The following is a 23,467-nucleotide window of genomic DNA, read 5'->3' as shown; positions in this document are numbered from 1 at the left end:
AAAATAACAAGAATTGGCCCAATAAGGTGATTGCGCCACCATTTCTAGTCAATTATTTCTGAAATCAAAGGAGTTTTGTACCCTCATCAAAACCATACCGGCTGTCAGGAACAGAAACATTCACAATTTGCCATGCCATGATGCATATTATCCACATCATTATGTGAGTGACATCAAACGATCACCAAATCTCCTGTCACAATTACTGATGATGATCACAGTTATAATAGAGGAGATCACAGCTCATCCTCCTGACTGTATACTAATGGTCTATAATGTATTTAGCTGAAGGTAAAGATAATTAAACTGTTACCCTAACATGCAGAATGGTATAGCCTCTAGCTAATGCTGTGCTGATGTATCATGGGATAGATTTGAAAGAGAAAGCAAAAAAAAAAACTCTCTCAAGATGGTGAATGATAAGCATCAGACAAGGGGCTGCACCACATAAAAGTGATCGCAATACATAGAGAAGTCTTCCAAAATGTGTCAGACAATCAGGCGAGACGGCAGGGACGGAACAATGTGTTTTTGTCGGAGCGGCCCTTTAAAGTATACACAAGGGGGATTATCATGAGGTCATTATATTTGTCAGTTGATATTAACCCTTTCCAATCCAATTTGTATCCTGGTTTTTCTAGGGGGCTTACTCTTTTTCTGCCGTTATACAATGGCGCTCTATGCTGGCTAAAGCCAGTACGGCATGAGGTGACACATTGGATAGGCTCCGACAGCAGAGAGGCTGGCAATATACAATAAGAGAACCCCGACGGACGTCTTCCAACATCGGAGCTGTACAGCCTTAAATCATAATGTCTTCAGAGGTCAGACAGTGGCTTGGAAAGGGTAGATAAAAAAATAAGAAGCTATCTTGTATCCTTTGTGGCCCCCTTTTGTATACAGCCTTTAGTACATGGGCATGTGGTGGTGTTATATGAAGCAAATCATAATCTATAATTGAACAGTTTCGATGCAAGGGGATGATATTTGGTCAATGTTTCGGCACAATGAGTTCTGTGCGCTCTCTTATCGTAGCGGTCTCGCGAATCTCTTACAGTGAGTAATGAGAATGCCTTTAAGAAACATTTTCTATGGAAGTCGCCTTTTGAAAGGACTGATGAAATTTCTTAGCATCAACTTTGGTTGGAGCCAAAATAAAATTGATAAATAACTCCCCGGATGGCAATTAGCGTGATTGTGGATCCATTGTGTAAGGTCGACTCCAAATAGCTAACTTCCATCTCCTATTCATTCGTCTTGATGACTGCTCCGCTCCGAAAAACCATACATTCCTGGACAACCATTTTGCCAGACAACGGCTTTAAATTTATGCAAAATTCCTATGAGCATCAAAGAAAGTGAAATATGGTTTAAGTGCTTAACTAAATGTGACATGTCAAGAACTGTATCCTTATTTGCGCTGAGCAGCTGCTTTCAGTTGGCTTACATGTATCACACTAGAACATAACGTAAATCTTCCAAATATGAAGCTGGCTGCTTCTATCTCTACATTTCCTTTGGTGAAGATTATGAGCGCTGGACTCCCACCAGACCTGAAATGACATTCCTAATGAATCACAGGGAGAAATTAAAATATGTATCTACATCAGCTTCTGCAGATGTGAAAACATCAAGTATGCTGATAAAATATTTCTGCTATTTGCATGAAATGTTGAATAATATGTCATTTATGGACTGACTCTTGTGAATTACTGTGCTGGCTAAGACCCTTAATCTCATTGTCAGTTCTGGATATCAGAGGTGGGGTCCTGGTCAGGGTCTCTACTAATCGTTCTAATGGAGCAAGCTGTTGTCTAACCCAAACAGCCCTTTAAATCAACTACATTAAAGCTCCTTTTAGACACAACGAGAAGTGCCCGATTCTCGTTTGCCCGAGCAAGCGAGCCGATGACGTCATCACCGTTTCGTCGTGCATGGGCAGCCTATTTTAAAGTGCAGAAATGCAATGTACTACAATACTAAAGTATTGCGGTATATTGTATAAATGATCAAACGATTGTTAGTTCAAGTCCACTCTGAGGACTATAAAAAAAAATTAAAAATAAGTGAAAGTTTTTTTTTTTAATTATTACAAAAAAAATATAAAGTAAATAAAAAAAGCTTTGCCTATTTTTAACATAATAATTTAAAAACAACAAAAATATACATGTTTGGTATCACCTTGTTCTTAAAAGGAATCAGGAAGCTCAAAGCAGGAAGAGCTGAGCAAATTGATATATGGTTTTATGGGGAAAGTTTCAGTATAAGGGCGCCCACCCACTGGCGTTTGCGATTTTCGTGCGTGAAAAACGCAGCGTTTTCCGCCGCGTTTTCGCTGCTTTTCCATTAATTTCCATTGACATTCATGGGTGCATTAGGAGAAAAATAAGGACACATATGCAACTGACAGTTCCTATGTTAAAAAACGCAACGCAACAAAAAACGCCAGTGGACAGGAGTACATTCAATTCTAATTGCTCTTGAGAAAAAACGCAAAACGCAAAGAACAAAAAATTGCCAGTGGGTGGGCACCCTAAGGGCGCCCACCCACTGGCGTTTTTTTTCCCTGCGAAATTCGCAGCATTTTTTTCTCTGCAGGGGTCTATGGGACTTGTAATGTTAAAATCACGATCGCGCAAAATCGCAATTTACCGCGAAATTGCGATTTTGCGCGATCGCGATTTTAACATTACAAGTCCCATAGACCCCTGCAGAGAAAAAAATGCTGCGAATTTCGCAGGGAAAAAAAACGCCAGTGGGTGGGCGCCCTAAGGCTACCTGTCCTCGGGCGATGATCCACTAGCGATAAATCGCCTGTGGATCACAAGCTCTAAAGCTTTCCATAGGGTTGCTATGGAAAGCGCAGCACCGGCATCTACAGGCGGCAATTGCCACAATTCTCTGCGGTGAGTAGGCTCATCTCGGAGACCTGTCAGCGCTCCCCCCTCCTCCCCCGCAGCAGAATATCATTAGTGATATTCCACCTTGGCCATGGACAGGGGGCCTTACTTGTATTTTCTTCATGTAAACCTCTGCACATTTAGAGATGAACAGTCCAATGGGCGGTCCTATCAGTGATTTGTCACAGTAGGTGGTGGTGTCACTCAGGTTCAGGATGGTACAGCGATGACAGACATAGGCATATGTATGACATACAGGATTATGCTCCATAGGAGGGTACGGGTTATGTTAAGTATTAGGAAAATGACCGAACGTGAATACTCTTAAAGTGGCAGTACTCTATATATGATCACTGTGAGTCAAAATACATATTCTCATCCTTTGGCATCCCTCCATTGCATAATCCTCTATACTTTCTGCTGGCAGCAGTGAGGCACCTGACTCCAACTTAACTCTCAGCGTCGTCCAACTCTTATCTGCAGCATAGCCACTACACACATAATCATCATTGTGGCTGTAGGCCTCAACCTCAAGTGCCCCGTAGGAGCAGCGATCTTGCATACAGAATGCGCCACGGGTCTTATATGTCATTTACTTCTCCTGTGTTACATTACTGAAATATCCATACTGCTGCACAACATCTATTCCTCTCATCATGTACCTTACTGCGCCATTACATCCTACTTTACACTGATGAAGGGCAAAAACCCTGAAACAGCTGTATGTGCATGGGCTCTGACTTTCTATAAAGAGTCTAACATTGACTTTAGGTATTTCTGCCTTCCAATAGGTGGCACTGTGGAGGTATTCTTTCATCTCCCTTATTTGCATATTACCCGTAAGTGATGAGTGCTTCAATAAATGGCTGAGCACTGCCTGTGATTGGCTGAGCACTGTGACCAATCGCTGGCAGCACTCAGCTCTCATTCAATGACAGCTGGGCGCTGCCTCTGATTGGACATAGCGCTCAGCCAATCGGAGGTAACGCTTTCTGGAGGCGGGGATTTTTCAATCCCCGGCCTCCAAAAGACAGAAGACGACTGCCGGAGCCAGAGAGAAGAGCCGGACAGCTCTTCTAGGCGAGTACTTTTTTTTACAGCTTTGGATGATTTTCCGGGAGGGGCTTATATTTCAAGCCCTTCCCTGAAAATAATTGCTCCAGGGCATGCCTTTATCCCATTACTTTCAATGGGGCGGCAGCAGTGCCGGCCCCATTGAAAGCTATGGGATAGCATCGTGGACCTCTGCCACAGCTAAGACAGCTGTGGTAGAAGATTCCTTCATTCCCACAGTCCCCGCGGTGATAAAGGAATTCCCTGTCATAGCTGTCACAGCTATGTCAGTGGAGCGCGATGTACTCCCTATGATTTCAAAGGGGCTGGCGCAGATTTTTCTAGCAGATAGCGCAGATTTTTCTTAGCGCTGCGAGGGTTGAGTGAAGGCATTGAAAATGAGAATGAAACCATTGAAAATCATTGGTTTCATTATCATTTATTTTCACTGACTATCGCATCGCAAGAAAGACTATCGCCAGTGTGAAGCCGGCCGGAAAGACATCCTTGACTCATCTATTTGTGGACCACAAGAGTAAGGTGCTGGAGATAAATATCCCTCTAAAATCAACAAAGGGAACACTACCAATCTAAATCTTATTATTCCCAGCCTAAAACGGTCCGAACTTAGTACTTGTCCTGGTATATAGTGGATCCAGACATGGCTACACAGTGCACCCTTAGCACTTGTCCTAATATATGAGGGACCACACATGGCTACACAGGGCACCCTTAGTACTTGTCCTAGTATATAGGGGACCCAGACATGGCTACACAGTGCACCCTTAGTACTTGTCCTAGTATATAGTGGATCCAGACATGACTACACAGTGCCCCCTTAATACATGTCCTAATATATAAGGGACCCAGACATGACTACACAGTGCACCCTTAGTACTTGTCCTAATATATAGGGGACCAGACATGACTACACAGTGCATCCTTAGTACTTGTCCTAATATATAGGGTACCCAGGCATGGCTACACAGTGCACCCTTAGTACTTGCCCTAATATGTGGGGGACCAGACATGACTACACAGTGCACCCTTAGTACTTGTCCTAATATATAGGGGACCAGACATGGCTACACAGGGCACCCTTAGTACTTGTCCTAATATATAGGAGACCCAGACATGGCTACACAGTGCACCTTTAGTACTTGTCCTAATATATAGGGGACCAGACATGGCTACACAGTGCACCCTTAGTACTTGTCCTAATATATAGGGGACCAGACATGACTACACAGTGCACCCTTAGTACTTGTCCTAATATATAGGGGACCAGACATGACTACACAGTGCATCCTTAGTACTTGTCCTAATATATAGGGTACCCAGGCACGGCTACACAGTGCACCCTTAGTACTTGCCCTAATATGTGGGGGACCAGACATGACTACACAGTGCACCCTTAGTACTTGTCCTAATATATAGGGGACCAGACATGGCTACACAGTGCACCTTTAGTACTTGTCCTAATATATAGGGGACCAGACATGGCTACACAGTGCACCCTTAGTACTTGTCCTAATATATAGGGGACCAGACATGACTACACAGTGCACCCTTAGTACTTGTCCTAATATATAGGGACCCAGACATGACTACACAGTGCACCCTTAGTACTTGTCCTAATATATAGGGACCCAGACATGACTACACAGTGCACCCTTAGTAGATGTCCTAATATATAGGGACCCAGACATGACTACACAGTGCACCCTTAGTACTTGTCTTAATATATAGGGGACCAGACATGACTACACAGTGCACCCTTAGTACTTGTCCTAGTATATAGTGGATCCAGACATGGCTACACAGTGCACCCTTAGTACTTGTCCTAATATATAGGAGACCGAGACATGACTACACAGGGCACCCTTAGTACTTGTCCTAGTATATAGTGGATCCAGACATGTCTACACAGTGCACCCTTAGTACTTGTCCTGATATATAGGAGACCGAGACATGACTACACAGGGCACCCTTAGTACTTGTCCTAATACATAGGGGACCCAGACATGACTACACAGTGCACCCTTAGTACTTGTTCTAGTATATAGTGGATCCAGACATGGCTACACAGTGCACCCTTAGTACTTGTCCTAATATATAGGGACCCAGACATGGCTACACAGTGCACCCTTAGTACCTGTCCTAATATATAGAGGACCCAGACATGACTACACAGTGCATCCTTAGTACTTGTCCTAATATATAGGGACCCAGACATGGCTACACAGTGCACCCTTAGTACTTGTCCTAATATATAGGAGACCAGACATGGCTACACAGTACACCCCTAGTACTTGTCCTAATATATAGGGGACCCAGACATGTCTACACAGTGCACCCTTAGTACTTGTCCTAATATATAGGGGACCCAGACATGACTACACAGTGCACCCTAAGTACTTGTCCTGATATATAAAGAACAGAGACATGACTACACAGGGCACCATTAGTACTTGTCCTAATATATAGGGGACCCAGGCATGTCTACACAGTGCACCCTTAGTACTTGTCCTAATATATAGGGGACCCAGGCATGGCGACACAGTGCACCCTTAGTACTTGTCCTAACATATAGGGGACCCAGACATGACTACACAGTGCACCCTTAGTACTTGTCCTAATATATAGGGACCCAGGTATGTCTACACAGTGCACCCTTAGTACTTGTCCTAGTATATAGTGGATCCAGACATGGCTACACAGTGCACCCTTAGTACTTGTCCTTATAGGGAACCGAGAAATGACTACACAGTGCACCATTAGTAGTTGTCCTAATATATAGGGGACCCAGACATGACTACACAGTGCACCCTAAGTACTTGTCCTAATATATCGGTGACCCTGACATGACTACACAGTGCACCCTTAGTACTTGTCCTAGTATATAGTGGATCTAGACATGGCTACACAGTTCACCTTTAGTACTTGTCCTAATATATAGGGGACACAGACATGACTACACAGTGCACCCTTAGTACTTGTCCTAATATATAGGGGACCAAGACATGACTACACAGTGCACCCTTAGTACTTGTCATAATATATAGGGGACCATACATGGCTACACAGTGCACCCTTAGTACTTGTCCTAATATATAGGGGACCAGACATGACTACACAGTGCACCCTTAGTACTTGTACTAATATATAGGGGACCCAGACATGACTACACAGTGCACCCTTAGTACTTGTCATAATATATAGGGGACCATACATGGCTACACAGGGCACCCTTAGTACTTGTCCTAATATATAGGGGACCAGACATGACTACACAGTGCACCCTTAGTACTTGTACTAATATATAGGGGACCCAGACATGACTACACAGTGCACCCTTAGTACTTGTCCTAATATATAGGGGACCATACATGGCTACACAGTGCACCCTTAGTACTTGTCCTAATATATAGGGGACCAGACATGACTACACAGTGCACCCTTAGTACTTGTACTAATATATAGGGGACCCAGACATGACTACACAGTGCACCCTTAGTACTTGTCCTAATATATAGGGGACCATACATGGCTACACAGTGCACCCTTAGTACTTGTCCTAATATATAGGGGACCAGACATGACTACACAGTGCACCCTTAGTACCTATCCTAATATACAGGAGACCCAGACATGGCTACACAGTGCACCCTTAGTACTTGTCCTAATATACAGGGGACCAAGACATGACTACACAGTGCACCCTTAGTACTTGTCCTAATATATAGGAGACCCAGATATGACTACACAGTGCACCCTTAGTACTTGTCCTAATATATAGGAGACCCAGGCATGGCTACACAGGACACCCTTAGTACTAATACTAATATATAGGGGGACCCAGACATGGCTACACAGGGCACCCTTAGTACTTGTCCTAATATATAGGGGGACCCAGACATGGCTACATAGTGCACCCTTAGTACTTGTCCTAATATATAGGAGACCCAGACATGGCTACACAGTGCACCCTTAGTACTTGTTCTAATATATAGAGACCCAGACATGACTACACAGTGTACCCTTAGTACTTCTCCTAATATATAGGGACCCAGACATGACTACACAGTGCACCCTTAGTACCTGTCCTAATATATAGAAGACCCAGACATGGTTACACAGTACATCCTTAGTACTTGTCCTAATATATAGGGGACACAGACATGGATACACAGTGCACCCTTCGTACTTGTCCTAATATATAGGGACCCAGACATGGTTACACAGTACATCCTTAGTACTTGTCCTAATATATAGGGACCCAGACATGGATACACGGTGCACCCTTAGTACCTGTCCTATTATATAGAAGACCCAGACATGGCTACACAGTGCACCCTTAGTACTTGTCCTAATATATAGGGGACCCAGACATGACTACACAGTGCACCCTTAGTACTTGTCCTAATATATAGGGACCTAGACAGGGCTACACGGTGCACTCTTAGTACTTGTCCTAATATATCGGGGACCAGACATGGCTACACAGTGTACCCTTAGTACTTGTCCTAATATATAGGGACCCAGACATGGCTACAGAGTGCACCCTTAGTACTTGTCCTAATATATAGGGGACCAGACATGGCTACACGGTGCACTCTTAGTACTTGTCCTAATATATAGGGGACCAGACATGGCTACACAGTGTAATCTTAGTACTTGTCCTACTATATAGGGACCCAGACATGGCTACAGAGTGCACCCTTAGTACTTGTCCTAATATATAGGGGACCAGACATGACTACACGGTGCACCCTTAGTACTTGTCCTAATATATAGGGGACCCAGACATGGCTACACAGTGCACCCTTAGTACTTGTCCTAATATATAGGGGGCCCAGACATGGCTACACAGTGCCCCCTTAGTACTTGTCCTAATATATAGGGGGACCAGACATGACTACACAGTGCACCCTTAGTACTTGTCCTAATATATAGGGACCCAGACATGGCTACACAGTGCACCTTTAGTACTTGTCCTAATATACAGAGGACCCAGACATGGCTACACAGTGCACCCTTAGTACTTGTCCTAATATATAGGAGACCCAGACATGACTACATAGTGCACCCTTAGTACTTGTCCTAATATATAGGGACCCAGACATGGCTACACAGTGTACCCTTAGTACTTGTCCTAATATATCGGGGACCCAGACATGGCTACACAGTGCACCCTTAGTACTTGTCCTAATATATAGGGGACCCAGACATGGCTACACAGGGCACCCTTAGGACTTGTCCTAATATATAGGGACCCAGACATGGATACACGGTGCACCCTTAGTACTTGTCCTAATATATAGGGGACCCAGACATGGCTACACAGTGCACCCTTAGTACTTGTCCTAATATACAGGGGACCCAGACATGACTACACAGTGTACTCTTAGTACTTGTCCTAATATATAGGGGACCCAGACATGGCTACACAGTGCACCCTTAGTACTTGTCCTAATATATAGGAGACCCAGACATGGCTACACAGTGCACTCTTAATACTTGTCCTTTCCTGTTGCCCTGCTATATTCCACTCCTCTTCACCCTGACATACAAACTACATTTAAGCAGCCACACATTGACATTTCTGTTTCCAGATGATTGGGGCTGCACAGAATGGCATTGCGGGCCAAATGTGGCCCCTGGACCGCATATTGTACTAGAAGAATACAGGAGGAAAGAGCAGCAAATTGGCAGAAGTGGATTGTATAGACACATATATATACAGTAACTTGTACTATTCTTATCCATAATGAACTTGTCTTCAAGAGGATGTTTCATAGGTACGGCTGTAGCTACTTGTACTACAACAACATCTTACAGACCCCAATACAGATCTGTGTGATAACGTACATTATTAGGGAACAGTGGACTTGCTTTTATGTATTTGATAATGGAGAATAAACTGTACCTGTTCCTGTGCTCAGTTAATACTTGATAAATGCTGATTAAGAAAGTCTGATTCTCGAAGCTGCCCAGAACGCAGTCCTTGTAGATCCGGAATTCTGCCGCTGTCACTGCTTCTCCCTCGGGAATTTGCGATAAATTAAACTTGAATTCCTTATGATGTCTTAGGAGAGGTGAAAGCTCCTTGTCATATTCAACTAAAATGACAGAAAACATTAATTAGGTGAACATGTTAATGAGGATAGGAAGGGCAACTGAGAAAACCACTATAAATATGGCTTAATGACAACTATGGTCATGCAGTTATCAGAGCGCGCACCAATGTGTGAATCACGTGAGCAGTTCAGATTGTTATACACTGCAAGTAGACAATGAATGCTTTTATTGAATGACTGCTAGCAGAGATCTTGAAATCTGGGCATGACCAATACAGAATGTTTATTGGGAAGTTCTATAACTTTTCATTATACAATGATTCATGGAACCAGAATACCGTTTTAGGATACTTTCAGACATATAGAAATTCTCTGCAACATATAATGGAATATTCTGGGGTGGAAATCTGCACCAAAATCTGCATGTCTAACATGCAGATTTTGATGGAGATTTGCAGCAAAATGTAGTCATTTACAAATCCATTTGTTACACATATGGACTTGGCTGTAGATTTTTCCACATGGCAGAATATTCTGCTGCATGTTGCGAAAGCAGCTTTAATGTACAGGGAAGGGTTGTCCAAAGCAACCAGTTAACTTCCATAATAAAAGCAGTAGACTCGTTTTTAGAGATGAGCGAGCATACTCGCTAAGGCAAACTACTCGAGCGAGTAGTGCCTTATGCGAGAACCTGCCCGCTCGTCTCTAAAGATTTGTGTGCCGGCGGGGGAGAGAGGGGAGGAACGGGGGGGGGGGGGGAGGAGATCTCTCTCTCACTCTCTCTCCCCCCCCCCCCCCCCGCTCCTCCCTGCTCACTCCCGCGAGTACTCTCGCTCATCTGTACTCGTTTTCTTGGTAGGACCAACATTTTGAGGGTGGTTTCATGTCTGCATTGGAACCTCCAGTCGGAGGCTCCGATACAGATCCGGCACAAAATACCAGAAGAAAAGGTGCTGCGTGTAGTTCTTTTACTTCTGGCTACAAGCCGGGCACTTGAACATAACCAAATAGACCCCATTACAACCAATGGAGTCCGTTCAGTGCTGTTCGGTTCCGTCCTAAGACAGAGCCATTTGGCCACAGGGATTCCCCTTTTCCGCTCCAAAAGTGGAATCCCCGATGCAGGTGTGAAACCACCCTAACTGGCACTAGTTAGTATAAACAAGACCCAGTGGATGTAACATATTTCTCTAAAGCTGAAGAGTTCATATACATTCTGGCTTATAAGGGTTGTCCAGGAAATAAACCACATAGTGTTGTCTGTGAGATACGTGCCCTAAAATGTAACTACAGTGGGTTGATGCTCCACCTCTCCACCCTTCTTCTAAGGCTTCATCAGCACATCCTAGTTACATTCGAGGATGGGCTTTTAACATGCTCATAAACTGCAGCCATTTTATTCACTCCCTAGATAATCCCTTTAACCCTTTCCAATCCACTGTCTGACGTCTGAAGACATTCTAAATGAAGGCTGTACAGCTCCGATGTCAGAAGACGTCCGGCAGGGTATTCTTACTGTATATTACTGGTTGCTCTGTTGTTAGGGGGGGGCTCCCCAACAGGTCCCATACTGCAGTACTGGCTCTAGCCAGCAGATGGCGCCATTGTATAATGGCAGAAAGAGAAAGTCCCCTAGGAAACCATGAATCCAAAATTGGATTGCAAAGGGTTAATACATGACATCTAAATTAAATTCTGTGAAATACAGAAACTTTCAATTTACCGCTGCGAAATGATAACAATATGAAATTTAATTGGACATAACCAAAGTGGCGAGACCACCGGACGTGCTTTGTGTGGTTAATTTCAACTTCATCAATTGCATTTGGGCTTTGATAGAATCAAGCCAGCGAGTTCTTTGGCCGTTGACCACTCCAAGCATTATTGATGTTTCTAATGAATTAGCTCACATTATGTGGCCGAAGTATGAGAGTCTCTGTTAGCAAAATACTATATATCAAATAAACAATATAATAGTAATAATAGCAACATAATGAATGGTGTAATAAGTAATCATGGGACTCTACTTAGTTGTTGGGCCGCAGAACAGCTGCTACGCCTGCTATCCTGTTGGCTACAACCATGAAGTTGATTATATTTGCTAAACAGGAAGTATATAAACAAACAAATATAATATCTATACGCCTGAGGAGTTCTTATCTCAATTTCTGTTATTCCAGGTATGTCATATAACTATTTGCAGACAGGCCGGTGGACTCAGGAAACACATGATCACTGGAAAATACAGCTTATCACTAGTTACATTATCAGGAAATAACTTTTCAGGCATGGAATGTAACTCAACTTCAAGCAAAGTGAGCCGCTGCACTGGATGGAATCTCTGGTCCTTTAGGTTGTTTCTTATATTTAAACTATAACATTAACCCTTTCCAATCCACCGTCTGACGTCTAAAAACATTATGATTTAAGGCTGTACAGCTCCGATGTTGGAAGACGTCCGTCGTGGTTCTCTTACTGTATATTGTCAGCCTCTCTGCTGTCGGAGCCTATCCAACGTGTCACCTCATGCAGTACTGGCTTTAGCCAGCAGATAGCGCCATTGTATAATGGCAGAAAAAGAGTAAGCCCCCTAGGAAAACCAGAATACAAATTGGATTGGAAAGGGTTAATATAGCGCTGCTATTTATTTGTACTTGATCTGTTCTTTCTGCTGGACTACGTTGCTTATTCACTGCACACTCTTCTAATCGCTGGTTATTGTATCTTGGTTTCATTGCAACTTTCTATTTAAACGCTACTTCAGCTTTCCATGTCAAAATACCCAAAGAAAAGTCAAATGAGCCTTTGACTTTGGGAAACATGTCATGCCATAGCAGCTCTAATATGTTTACTCTCCTCCCAATCTCTTGCATTGGCTATGTCCTTGCCAAATTGGAAAACTTATTAGTATTCGTAAGGCATTTGACAATATCTCATACCATCCTTATTGAAAAAATTACCAAATTATGGGATTGGCGAGGCAACTGTTAGGTGGATTCACAACTGGCTGAGTGATTGTATTTAGAGTGGTAATAAATGGCTGCATATCCAAGTGGAAGAATGTCTCAAGTGGGGTACCACAAGGCTCTGTCCTAGGCCCAGTGGTATTCAATATATTTATAAATGATCTACATGAGGGAATTGAGAGGTAAGTGGTCAAATTTCAGACAAACAGAATGGGAGGAATTTGGCTAAGCAGCAGCACATGTGAAAAAGACTTGGGTATACTATTAGATCGTAGGCTGAACATGAGTGAACAGTGTGATGCAGCGCACAAAAGGTAGTACCATTAGTATATTTTCCAGCTCTTCATAATTGGTGACCTATTCACCAATAGCTCATTGAAAACTGATCAGTGGGATTCCACTGCCCATGATGGCCCCAGCCAATACACTGGTTGCTAATCCAGCTGTGTGAATGGGAGTTGTGCTTGCAATGCCATACAGGGCCGCGCATCCAACCAATCAACTCTTGATGACCTATTCTGTGGAAAGGTCAGCAATTTTGAACAGCCAGAAAACCCCTTTAAGTATAAAAACTAATTTCACGTACTGTAGTTCAGTAAATCTTAGCCTCTGTTTCCCTTTGCAACCATAATCCACAGACATATGTTTTTAATGTAATTTTTTGGCAGACAAATGACATTTCTTTTCAACCTAAGCTCCTTATATTTAGAAAACCACCCGGGAATACTGCAGCAAATAAAATCAGCAAATCAGCTCAAATGAAATCAATTACAGCTACAAAATCTCAAATATATAAGAGTGTCAATTTGTCAGTAGATAAAATCCGAAAAGGAGAGAGATGCTACTTATTGTGAAGGTGTGGGTACAAAGCAAAGTATATACAGTATATATAGATTGTTGTCGATAGGCTATTCTTGCTGGGTGCAGCATACAACTCCAACCAACCACAGACAGGTTGGTGAGGAGGAGTAGTGATTGAGGTCTCCCATTCTGCCGATCATTATGGATTCCAGCGGCTGTATTGCTGTCGGTCTAACCTTCGTCACCTATATCTGGGATTATTACTGCTGAGTGTGATTTATTTTTACAAATGCCATTAATATGTGTGCGTGTGTATATGTACTGTTACGTGTGCTGCTGGGATCTGTAGTTCTAGGCTTCCTAGCAGCACAGCCCTTACAGGGTTAATTGATTGTGCTGGCTGGGTGTGGTACTTCCTGCTAGCCAATCTCCTGGGTCTGTGCTCACATATAAACCCAGATCCTGGTCAGTCTCTGTATGGTGTTCAAGGTGAGCAGTCATAAATCCTTGTCTGTTGAAGTTTGCTGTGTGACCTGCTATCTGTGTTTTGTTGCAGCTTGCTGTGTGATCTGTGCCTTGCAGTTCATATCCGTTTGTACGTTTATTTTGTGTCAGTTTTGTCTGCTGAGTTTGTTTGCTATGTCTGCGCTAGGTTGGCCCCTAGGGCCCTCTAGTAGATGTGTCTTGCTAGTGTAGGGACTGCAAGATACGAGGGGCCTTGCCGGGGCTTGCAGCTTAAGTTCATTGGCCAATGTACGAACTCACACCTCGCATTTATATTCAGCTTATCATCTGCTATTAGTGTTTGCATTGTGGCTGCTGTATGCTGTGTATTTTGGTTCTGTGTGCCCTGTTGTTTAGTCCCTATCATGTGGCATGTGAATGCGTCCTGTTCTGGTGCGTGGCTCCTAGGATCTGCTAGGGCCCAGATCCGAAGACTGCTGGGCTGCCCTTATTGGGGCAATGTTCCTGCTTAGGTAGGGCCAGGTCAACCTCCCGTGTAGCACAGGGTCAGTTTGCTTGAAACCCGTGTGCATACCCAGTCCTCTCTTGGTCACGATCGTGTGGGCCCCGTGCCTAGTTTGCCCACACGATCGTAACATGTATACCCACCAGTCATTCTTCAACAGTGATTTTTCCAGCCATGAAGAGTCCCAAATACGAAACCATTATAAATTTCTCTCCAACGGTTTGCCGCCTGTCTACAAAAAAAAGATGAACCAGGGGATGCAGAGGCGGTAAATGAATATCCCGAAAGAAAAAATGTGTTAGGAAAGAAATAGCGTACCAACCTATAAAAATCTTCAATTTATCCAAATACGCTTTGAATGCACATGAAACCTCTTTACTATCAAAAGGTGTATTGTTTTGCCCACCCACCTTCCCTACTAGTTTTCAATTTTTTTTTAGACGTCAGTAACTTCATCTGGAAACTTACATTAACACAACTTTTTTTCATTACCTCCAACCATTCCAACACACTTCCCCCAATCTGGTTGACCCCAGCCCTACACCCTTGGTAGACTATGTGAGAGTGGATGTTAAGCCTAGGTCTTCCTTCAACCCGATTCACCTTAGAGGTCCTGCCATTGAATCCTTTTTTCATTAGTCGGCAATGAATTCTGTTTATTACCACCCACTGAAGCATAATTTGGCATTGATAGGGTCAATTATCTCAAAGATGCATATAATATTCTGTCTGACCATCATGAAAAATTGAAATGCAATCCCTCATTGCACTATGAATTCCTGTATGAAGCTTTCATTAAAGGGGTTGTCCCGAGGCAGCAAGTGGGTCTATACACTTCTGCATGGCCATAATAATGCACTTTGTAATGTACATTGTGCATTAATTATGAGCCATACAGAAGTTATAAAAAGTTTTATACTTACCTGCTCCGTTGCTGGCGTCCTCGTCTCCATGGTGCCAACTAATTTTCGCCCTCCGATGGCCAAATTAGCCGCGCTTGCGCAGTCCGGGTCTTCTTCTTTTCTGAATGGGGCTCCGTGTAGCTCCGCCCCGTCACGTGCCGATTCCAGCCAATCAGGAGGCTGGAATCGGCAATGGACCGCACAGAAGCCCTGCGGTCCATGAAGACAGAGGATCCCGGCGGCCATCTTCAGCAGGTGAGTATGAAGACGCCGGACCGCCGGGATTCAGGTAAGCGCTGTGCGGGTGGTTTTTTTAACCCCTGCATCGGGGTTGTCTCGCGCCGAACGGGGGGGGGGTTTAAAAAAAAAAAAAAAAACCCGTTTCGGCGCGGGACAACCCCTCATTCCAACGAAGCATTCACAATAAGAAAAAAAGAACTTTGTTACAATTCACGAGCCCTCCCTACACCTGTTCTATCACCTCCCAAAAATATGTAAAAATCCAACTAATCTATCTGGATGGTCGTTTGTGTCCGGCGTTTATTCTTTAACCAGTAATCTGAGCCATTTTATAGACCTACACTTTCAGAAATGGGTAACACAACTGCTGTCCTATTTAAAGGATTCCAAACAACTAATTAACAACTTAAAGGGGTTTTGTCATTTAAAAAAAAAAACCCTATACTTACCTATTCCTTCCCTGTCAGTTTCCCTAGAACATCTTCTCCTAGCTGAGCTTTTGCAGTGTCCCGGGTCACCTCACCGCACGCTGGGCCCAGCTTGTTATGATGGCTGCATTCCTCAAATTACTTTTGGCCGGGTCAGTGAAGGTCACATCCCTGTGCTGTAGCTTCTGTCAGGATGTGCTGCTGGGATCTGTAGTACTAAGGTTCCTAGCAGCACAGCTCCACAGGTGAGGGCTAATTGAGCTGGCTGGGGGTGGTATTCTCCAGCAGCCAGCTCAATTAGCCCCCACCTGTGGAGCTGTGCTGCTAGGAACCTTAGTACTACAGATTCCAGCAGCACACCCTGACAGTAAATCTGCCTACCAACAGACTAGGGGTCAGAATACAGATCGGGCATCCGCCCAGCAACGGATGGGTAGACATACAGAGACAGGAACCGGGCGTCCACAACCAATGGATGGGTGGATCAGACAGACGGAAAACAGACTGTCAGAAACAGACATACAAAACAAACAAAAAATGAACATGTTACTAACATACCAACATAACAAGAACATACCAACATAGCACATGTAACATACCAACATACTAACATAGCATATCATACAACATAGCGAATAACATATGCATACTAATATAGCTGGATAACATAACTAGCATACAACATACTAACATATTGCATACCAACATAGATAACATACAACATAATGCCCCCCCAATTACAAAAGGGGATGCATTATGTTACGATCGTGTGGGCAACTAAGCACAGGGCCAACACAATTGTGACCAAGCACGGATAGGGAAGACATGGAAACTACCACAGATTTACAGCTCGCCCTATATTCTACTAGGATTAGTGACACAGGACCTACTTGAGCGGGGACATCGCCCTGATAAAGGGTGGCCCAGCAGTCTTCAGATCTTGGCCCTAGCTGCTTTCAGGAACCACGCCACCAGAACAGGACACATACACATGCCACCATGACAGGGACAACTGGACAGAACAAGAAGACACAAAAAGCCAGAAAACACAGCATACAGCAGCCAAAATGCAAACACTAATAGCAGATAGTAAAGCTGAATATTAATACCAGGTATTAGTTGACATCTTGATCAAAACATGGAAGCCAGCAGGTCACATCACGGCTCTTGGCTATACCGCTAGTCCCTACACTAACCAGGAGTCCAGCAGCACCGGACACTGTTCACACCGCAAGCTGCAACAACACAGACAACATAACACAAGTCACACAACAAGCTGTAACACAACCTTTCTTGCAGCCACCACACATAGTACCTGTTCACACCACAAACAGAGACAGAGTGAGCACAGAACAGGACTGCTCATACCAGACTACAACAGGTAGTGCATACAACACGGACTCCACCTAGAGTTCACATGCACACAGATGAAACTCCACAGCAAGTCTACAAGTGTCCTCATACCAGGGGGATAGACAGTCAGCCACCGTGCTGACATAGGAATTGTGTCAGGGATCCACCATCTGTCACGCAGACGCGGCATAAGACGTTTGGAGGCCGCACCTGTCAGGGGAAGATAAGAGGGGGTCTGCATATGATACAGACAAGGACTACAGGTGTCCAAACCATCTTTAGAGAAGCAGAAAGACACAACAGACCTACATGCAAACACTGCTCTGAGTGGACACAGAACAGATCTATCCACACAGTACAAAGACCAGCATCAACTACTGAGAGATGCTGGCTTTTATGTGCTGCCGGCTAAAGGGGTTTGGCTGCTGGAGAATACCACACCCAGACAGCTCAATTAGCCCTCACCTGTGGAGCTGTGCTGCTAGGAACCTTAGTACTACAAATCCCAGCAGCACACCCTGACAGCTTCACTGCCAAGGAAGGAATCTAATCTTTTTCAGAGACAACTCGAATGAGCAATCTCTGAAGAAGATAGGCAGTCTCCCTGCTGGCCTGTGAGCTGTAACGTAACATACATTGGTTGGCAGGCAGAAGACTGTCAACCAAATGTTCATAACCTCACAAAAAGGAGAAGAATCAGGCAGCTGAAATGAGGCCACTGGACTGCAGAAGATGGCAGAAGTAAAGAACTAGTAAGTAGACTGATGGGAGAGGAAAAGATAGTGACAGAACCCCTTTTAAGGACCAGGCTGTTTTGTACCTTAAAGGGGTTGTCCCGCGCCGAAACGGGTTTTTTTTTTTTTCAACCCCCCCCCCCGGTCGGCGCGAGACAACCCCGATGCAGGGAGGTAAAGAAAGCTTACCGGAGCGCTTACCTTAATCCCCGCGCTCCGGTGACTTCAATACTTACCGCTGAAGATGGCCGCCGGGATCCTCTGTCTCCGTGGACCGCAGCTCTTCTGTGCGGTCCATTGCCGATTCCAGCCTCCTGATTGGCTGGAATCGGCACGTGACGGGGCGGAGCTACACGGAGCCTGCATTCTGCACGAGCGGCTCCATAGAAGACTGCAGAAGACCCGGACTGCGCAAGCGCGGCTAATTTGGCCATCGGAGGGCGAAAATTAGTCGGCACCATGGAGACGAGGACGCCAGCAACGGAGCAGGTAAGTATAAAACTTTTTATAACTTCTGTATGGCTCATAATTAATGCACAATGTACATTACCAAGTGCATTAATATGGCCATACAGAAGTGTATAGACCCACTTTCTGCCGCGGGACAACCCCTTTAAGGACCAGACACTTTTTAGGGATTTTACCCATGTGGTGGTTTAACTGCCCTACTGAGGTTACATGATAGCTGCGCTGTGATTGGTTGTTATATATTATACTGCTGAGGGAACATGATAGCTGCGCTGTGATTGGTTGTTATACATTATACCGCTGAGGTAACATGATAGCTGCGCTGTGATTGGTTGTTATACATTATACCGCTGAGGTAACATGATAGCTGCGCTGTGATTGGTTGTTATATATTATACTGCTGAGGGAATATAAAAGCTGCGCTGTGATTGGTTGTTATTTCTTATACTGCTGAAGTAACATGTAAGCTGCACTGTGATTGATTTTTATCTATATATATAAAAACGAACGTCTGTCTATCTTCGCAGCAACGCGCGACGGGTACGCTAGTATATCTATAAAGACTATTGAATTTGCGGCACCTGGTCGGAACATGTGTTCCCCATTGAGATTTCATTATTTGATTTGTTCCTCTGTTGTATTTATTAGAGATGAGCGAACGTGTTCTTAACGAACACTTACGCACCCGAACACCGGCTTTTCCGAGGACTTCCGTGTTCGCGCGTAAGTATTCGGGGGGCGCCGGGGGGCGGGGAGAGGCGCGGCGGCGCGGGCGGCAGCAGCGGGGAACAGGGGGGAGCCCTCTCTCTCTCCCTCTCCCCCCCACTCCCCGCCGCAACCCCCCGCGCTGCCACGGCGACCCCCGAACTTTTTTCGCCCGAACACGGAATTCCTCGCGAAGTTCGGTGTCCGGGCGAAAAGGGGCGGAGCCGAACACGTTCGCTCATCTCTAGTATTTATGTATTTTGAATTATTTCCCATTCGCATTTATGTACAACTGTGGTTAATTTCCAACTTGTAGTTTGCTCTATTTATTCCATGCGCCTGCCGGGGACTATGTTTGACACTTTGTTTTAAAGGGCCTTTGTGATCAGGTGACTTTTTAAATGTCCATGCGGTCATATGACTTGATCACATAACTCTTGTGTCGTCACTCACTGCTCTTCCGCAGCTTTTAAATGTTCTGCTCTCTCTGACCATGCTATGAACAAGCCAGATGAAGGTGCCGCTGCTGAAATATGTAACTAAGTAAGGGACTCTCCTTATCTCCTGCCTTGTGTGCAGCGCACCGAGTACCCTTCTTCTTCCAGTATTACTGAATTCATAGGTACAAGGGCCACAGAAATGTTCTGCAATGTAAATCTGCCTCATGTGACCATTCACTAAGGAAGAATATCTGCACCTATACGGCTACCGATACGGCACACATTAATTCTGGGAATTCCGGGACCTATCTTTTGACAAAAAATGCTCCCACAGACTCCTATGGAAGCTGAAAAGAAAGGGAGTCGGAGGGAGTTTACCTTCGTCCGACGCCCGGAAAAGAAGACAGCTGGCTATATTTAAGCATTAGAAGTCATCATGAAGATTTCTGCCGACGGAATATTTTTCACGCGATGCACCCGCATGAATGGGCGAGAAAATGCTTGGGACTCGATTGTGGCTATTCTTCATTGATGCGATTTTTGGCCATGATGCAGCCAGCGTGAAAACGCACTGCCCGTGTGAATGAGGCCTAAGGTTATTTTCATATGGTGTCTGTATACGAGGTGTTCTGTCTGAAGTCACGAAAATGATATTCAGAAGGAACCGCGGACAGCTCCATAGGCTGTCCAGGCTGAGACAGAGACCAAAGCTGCGAGCTTTGCTCTCCATTTAATAGGTTTATGTTTTGTGTCTGGCATTTTGGCCAGACAGAATAGCATAGTCAACTGCATAGCTACCATCACAGTGTCATCATTAGTGCCCCATAACACAGCCAACCACAGTGCTGCGATGTGTACATACACAAATAGGGGCCCTTACTCCTGATGTAGGAGAGGAGGGCAGTGCCAGAGGAGTGCTGGAGGGCAGTGCCAGTGCAAATAGCAGCAGCATAACGAAGAGGGAACCAAGCAAGACAAAAACTTATATACTTCTCTTTGCAGAAACAGCACACTTGCTCTGACCACCAGATGGCAGCATTGCACATTGGAACAAGACAGCTGCTGATTGGCTGTGACCTGCAATGGTCTAATGTTACTGCTCAGGTCTAGTCTGCAGATTGTTCACCACTGAGTAAGCGCTCTCTCACACAAGCGTCTTTTAAGAGCACACCACATGTGTATCTCCCACGTGGGAGCATGCAGCAAGTATGCGATAAACTGAAAGAAGCAGCGTAGAGAGCGCTGATCCATAAAGTGTCCAAGAGTCGGCCCTGACTAAACGGATGAAGATAGATAGTAAGTGCTGGTAGTAAAAAAATTAGTGTATGTTAGCGCTAGTCAATAGTTTTAGAAAAAAAAAAGTTTTGTTTTATGTAAAAAAACTTTCAAAAGCACAAAAAAGTCTATATTATACAACTCCCGTTATAGTGCGTCAGTTAATCTACAGTTCACAATACATATAAGGAAAATTGCAGAAAGACTTTACACCGCTGAAGAGGCATACGCGATGATTACTACTGATACAGCCAGGGGCGTAACTAAAGGCTCAAGGGCCCTGATGCAAAAGGTGAGCTGGGGCCCCCCTCTATCTGTATCTGTACCCATACCTAAACCATGCTGCACAGAGGTATAACTTGAAGCTTCTGGGCCCCAATGCAAAACTTGTAACAGGGCCCCCAACTTTAATGGTTTATTCATAGTCCTGGGCTCCCTATATGGAGAAGAGAGGCCTTATGGGCCCCCCAAGGTTCCTGGGCCCGGGTGCAACCGCATCCCCTGCACCCTCTATAGTTACACCCCTGGATACAGCAAATGAAGAAGAACAAAAGTTTATCCTCTCATCCTCCTAAAGTGATGGGAACCTCCTTGCAGCAGCAGTAGGGATAGCATTCAGGTGCTACCTGATACAATGTTTGATGGCGATCGGCTTCCCCTAACAAGCTTCACTTCCCAATTACCAGAGGAATTTACTGGTGTGGCAGGAATCTCCGGGAAGACAGATGGACTGTCAGCGTTGGGATTTTTTTAATGATTTTCCACTGATGACTTCATCTACTTTACGTTTGACTAAACTGTCCTCAATGCCCAACATTTTATTTCAGCAATCAACAACACTTTTTATGCCAAGGTTTACAGGTGGCTTTCCATCACAAATGCTGAAATATTGGGAGTTCCTACTAAATATCTCCCTTACTTAAAAACCAATGATAGGGTCCTATTGGTGAGCAGATATTTTGCACCAATGCCCTTTGTACCACAGTACAATATCCAGGGCACATTTTGAGGCCGTCCGGAAATGTCATCATTTTAATACCAATTCCCAGGATGATATTGGTTCATATTTTGCTTCTAAATTTTGTCCAAACCTATGCCCCATAAAAGCAAATAGCCATTGATGAGCCCTGATGCACTTTAAGGGTAGAGGGATGTTTCGACAGCACTTGCCAAATAAGTAAATTAGGTATGATATTAAACTATACATTTTGCAAATCTGGGCCTGAATACACGCAAACATTCTGGATCTGTGAGAGAAAAGAGTGTAATTCAGTCCCTAGACCATAACCACAAATGGGATGATTGTGTGGGACCTTCTGCACCCACCGTTTGATCAGGGATAACAAATCTGGATAATTGGTACACAAATGCACCCCTGTTCAAATGCCTGGGGGAGAAAAACACTGGCATGTGGGACAGTCTGAAAGAATGAAAAGCACCTTCCAGAGATACTCCTTAGCCATTCCCTGCAAAGCACTGTATTTTTCCCTCATAGAGAAATTGATAGGTACGACCTTGCCCGGGATGCATGCAGGACTGTGTCAACACCAGACAAATGCAATGCTGCAGTAAAACCCCTATTTAACAAACAAAAGCACAAAATAAGAGGGAAAACTGACCCAGCTCCCAATTGGCAGAAGTTCCTACTTAATGGCAGATTGACCGTCCTGATAAGTGCGCACCTGCTGAACGCCTCTCGGCCTGCTACCTGACCCTACCAGGGAAAAAGGGAATAGACCAAACCACAGTATGAATAACCAAGATAGAGGGAAATAAACCGCAACTTAACCGAAGGATACAAAGCCAACTCCAGAACACAGATCCAATCACCGAGACCGACTGAACGGAAAATAAACAGCAATGAGCTAAGGAAGAGGTAGGAATATAAAGCTTTCCCTACCTACTGATAGGTAGACCAGAGAAGAAGTCAAACCTTATAAAACCTCTCTGAGAGGTGAGAGAAAAACCAACATGCAACCATACGGGTACAGATAATAGCAGGCGGTATTAGTGTATCTTGACGCCACCAGGAAGTCCTGGTGGAGACAAGATAGACAGGAGGGTGACACCCCTCCCTACCTGATAGGCTGCTAAGCTTGTTAACCAGAAGGTTCTGGAAGCCCACAAAAGTCTCACTGTAAAATCCAAAATG

The 23,467-nt window shown here is 44.5% G+C and overlaps 1 protein-coding gene across 1 annotated transcript in view; it reads right to left on the bottom strand.

Annotated features, from left to right (window-relative positions):
• Positions 1–23,467, bottom strand: part of BMP6 (bone morphogenetic protein 6) — a 161,523-nt gene that overhangs the window by 46,480 nt on the left and 91,576 nt on the right. Inside the window, exon 2 of the mRNA XM_066579333.1 lies at positions 9,883–10,075. Within this exon, the coding sequence (XP_066435430.1) occupies positions 9,883–10,075 (193 nt within the window). The remainder of the gene's footprint in view (positions 1–9,882; positions 10,076–23,467) is intronic.

Source organism: Eleutherodactylus coqui, chromosome 9 (genome assembly GCF_035609145.1).
Source record: "Eleutherodactylus coqui strain aEleCoq1 chromosome 9, aEleCoq1.hap1, whole genome shotgun sequence".
In the NCBI taxonomy this organism is placed as follows: Eukaryota; Metazoa; Chordata; class Amphibia; order Anura; family Eleutherodactylidae; genus Eleutherodactylus; species Eleutherodactylus coqui.
This window is presented reverse-complemented; position numbering and strand designations above follow the sequence as displayed.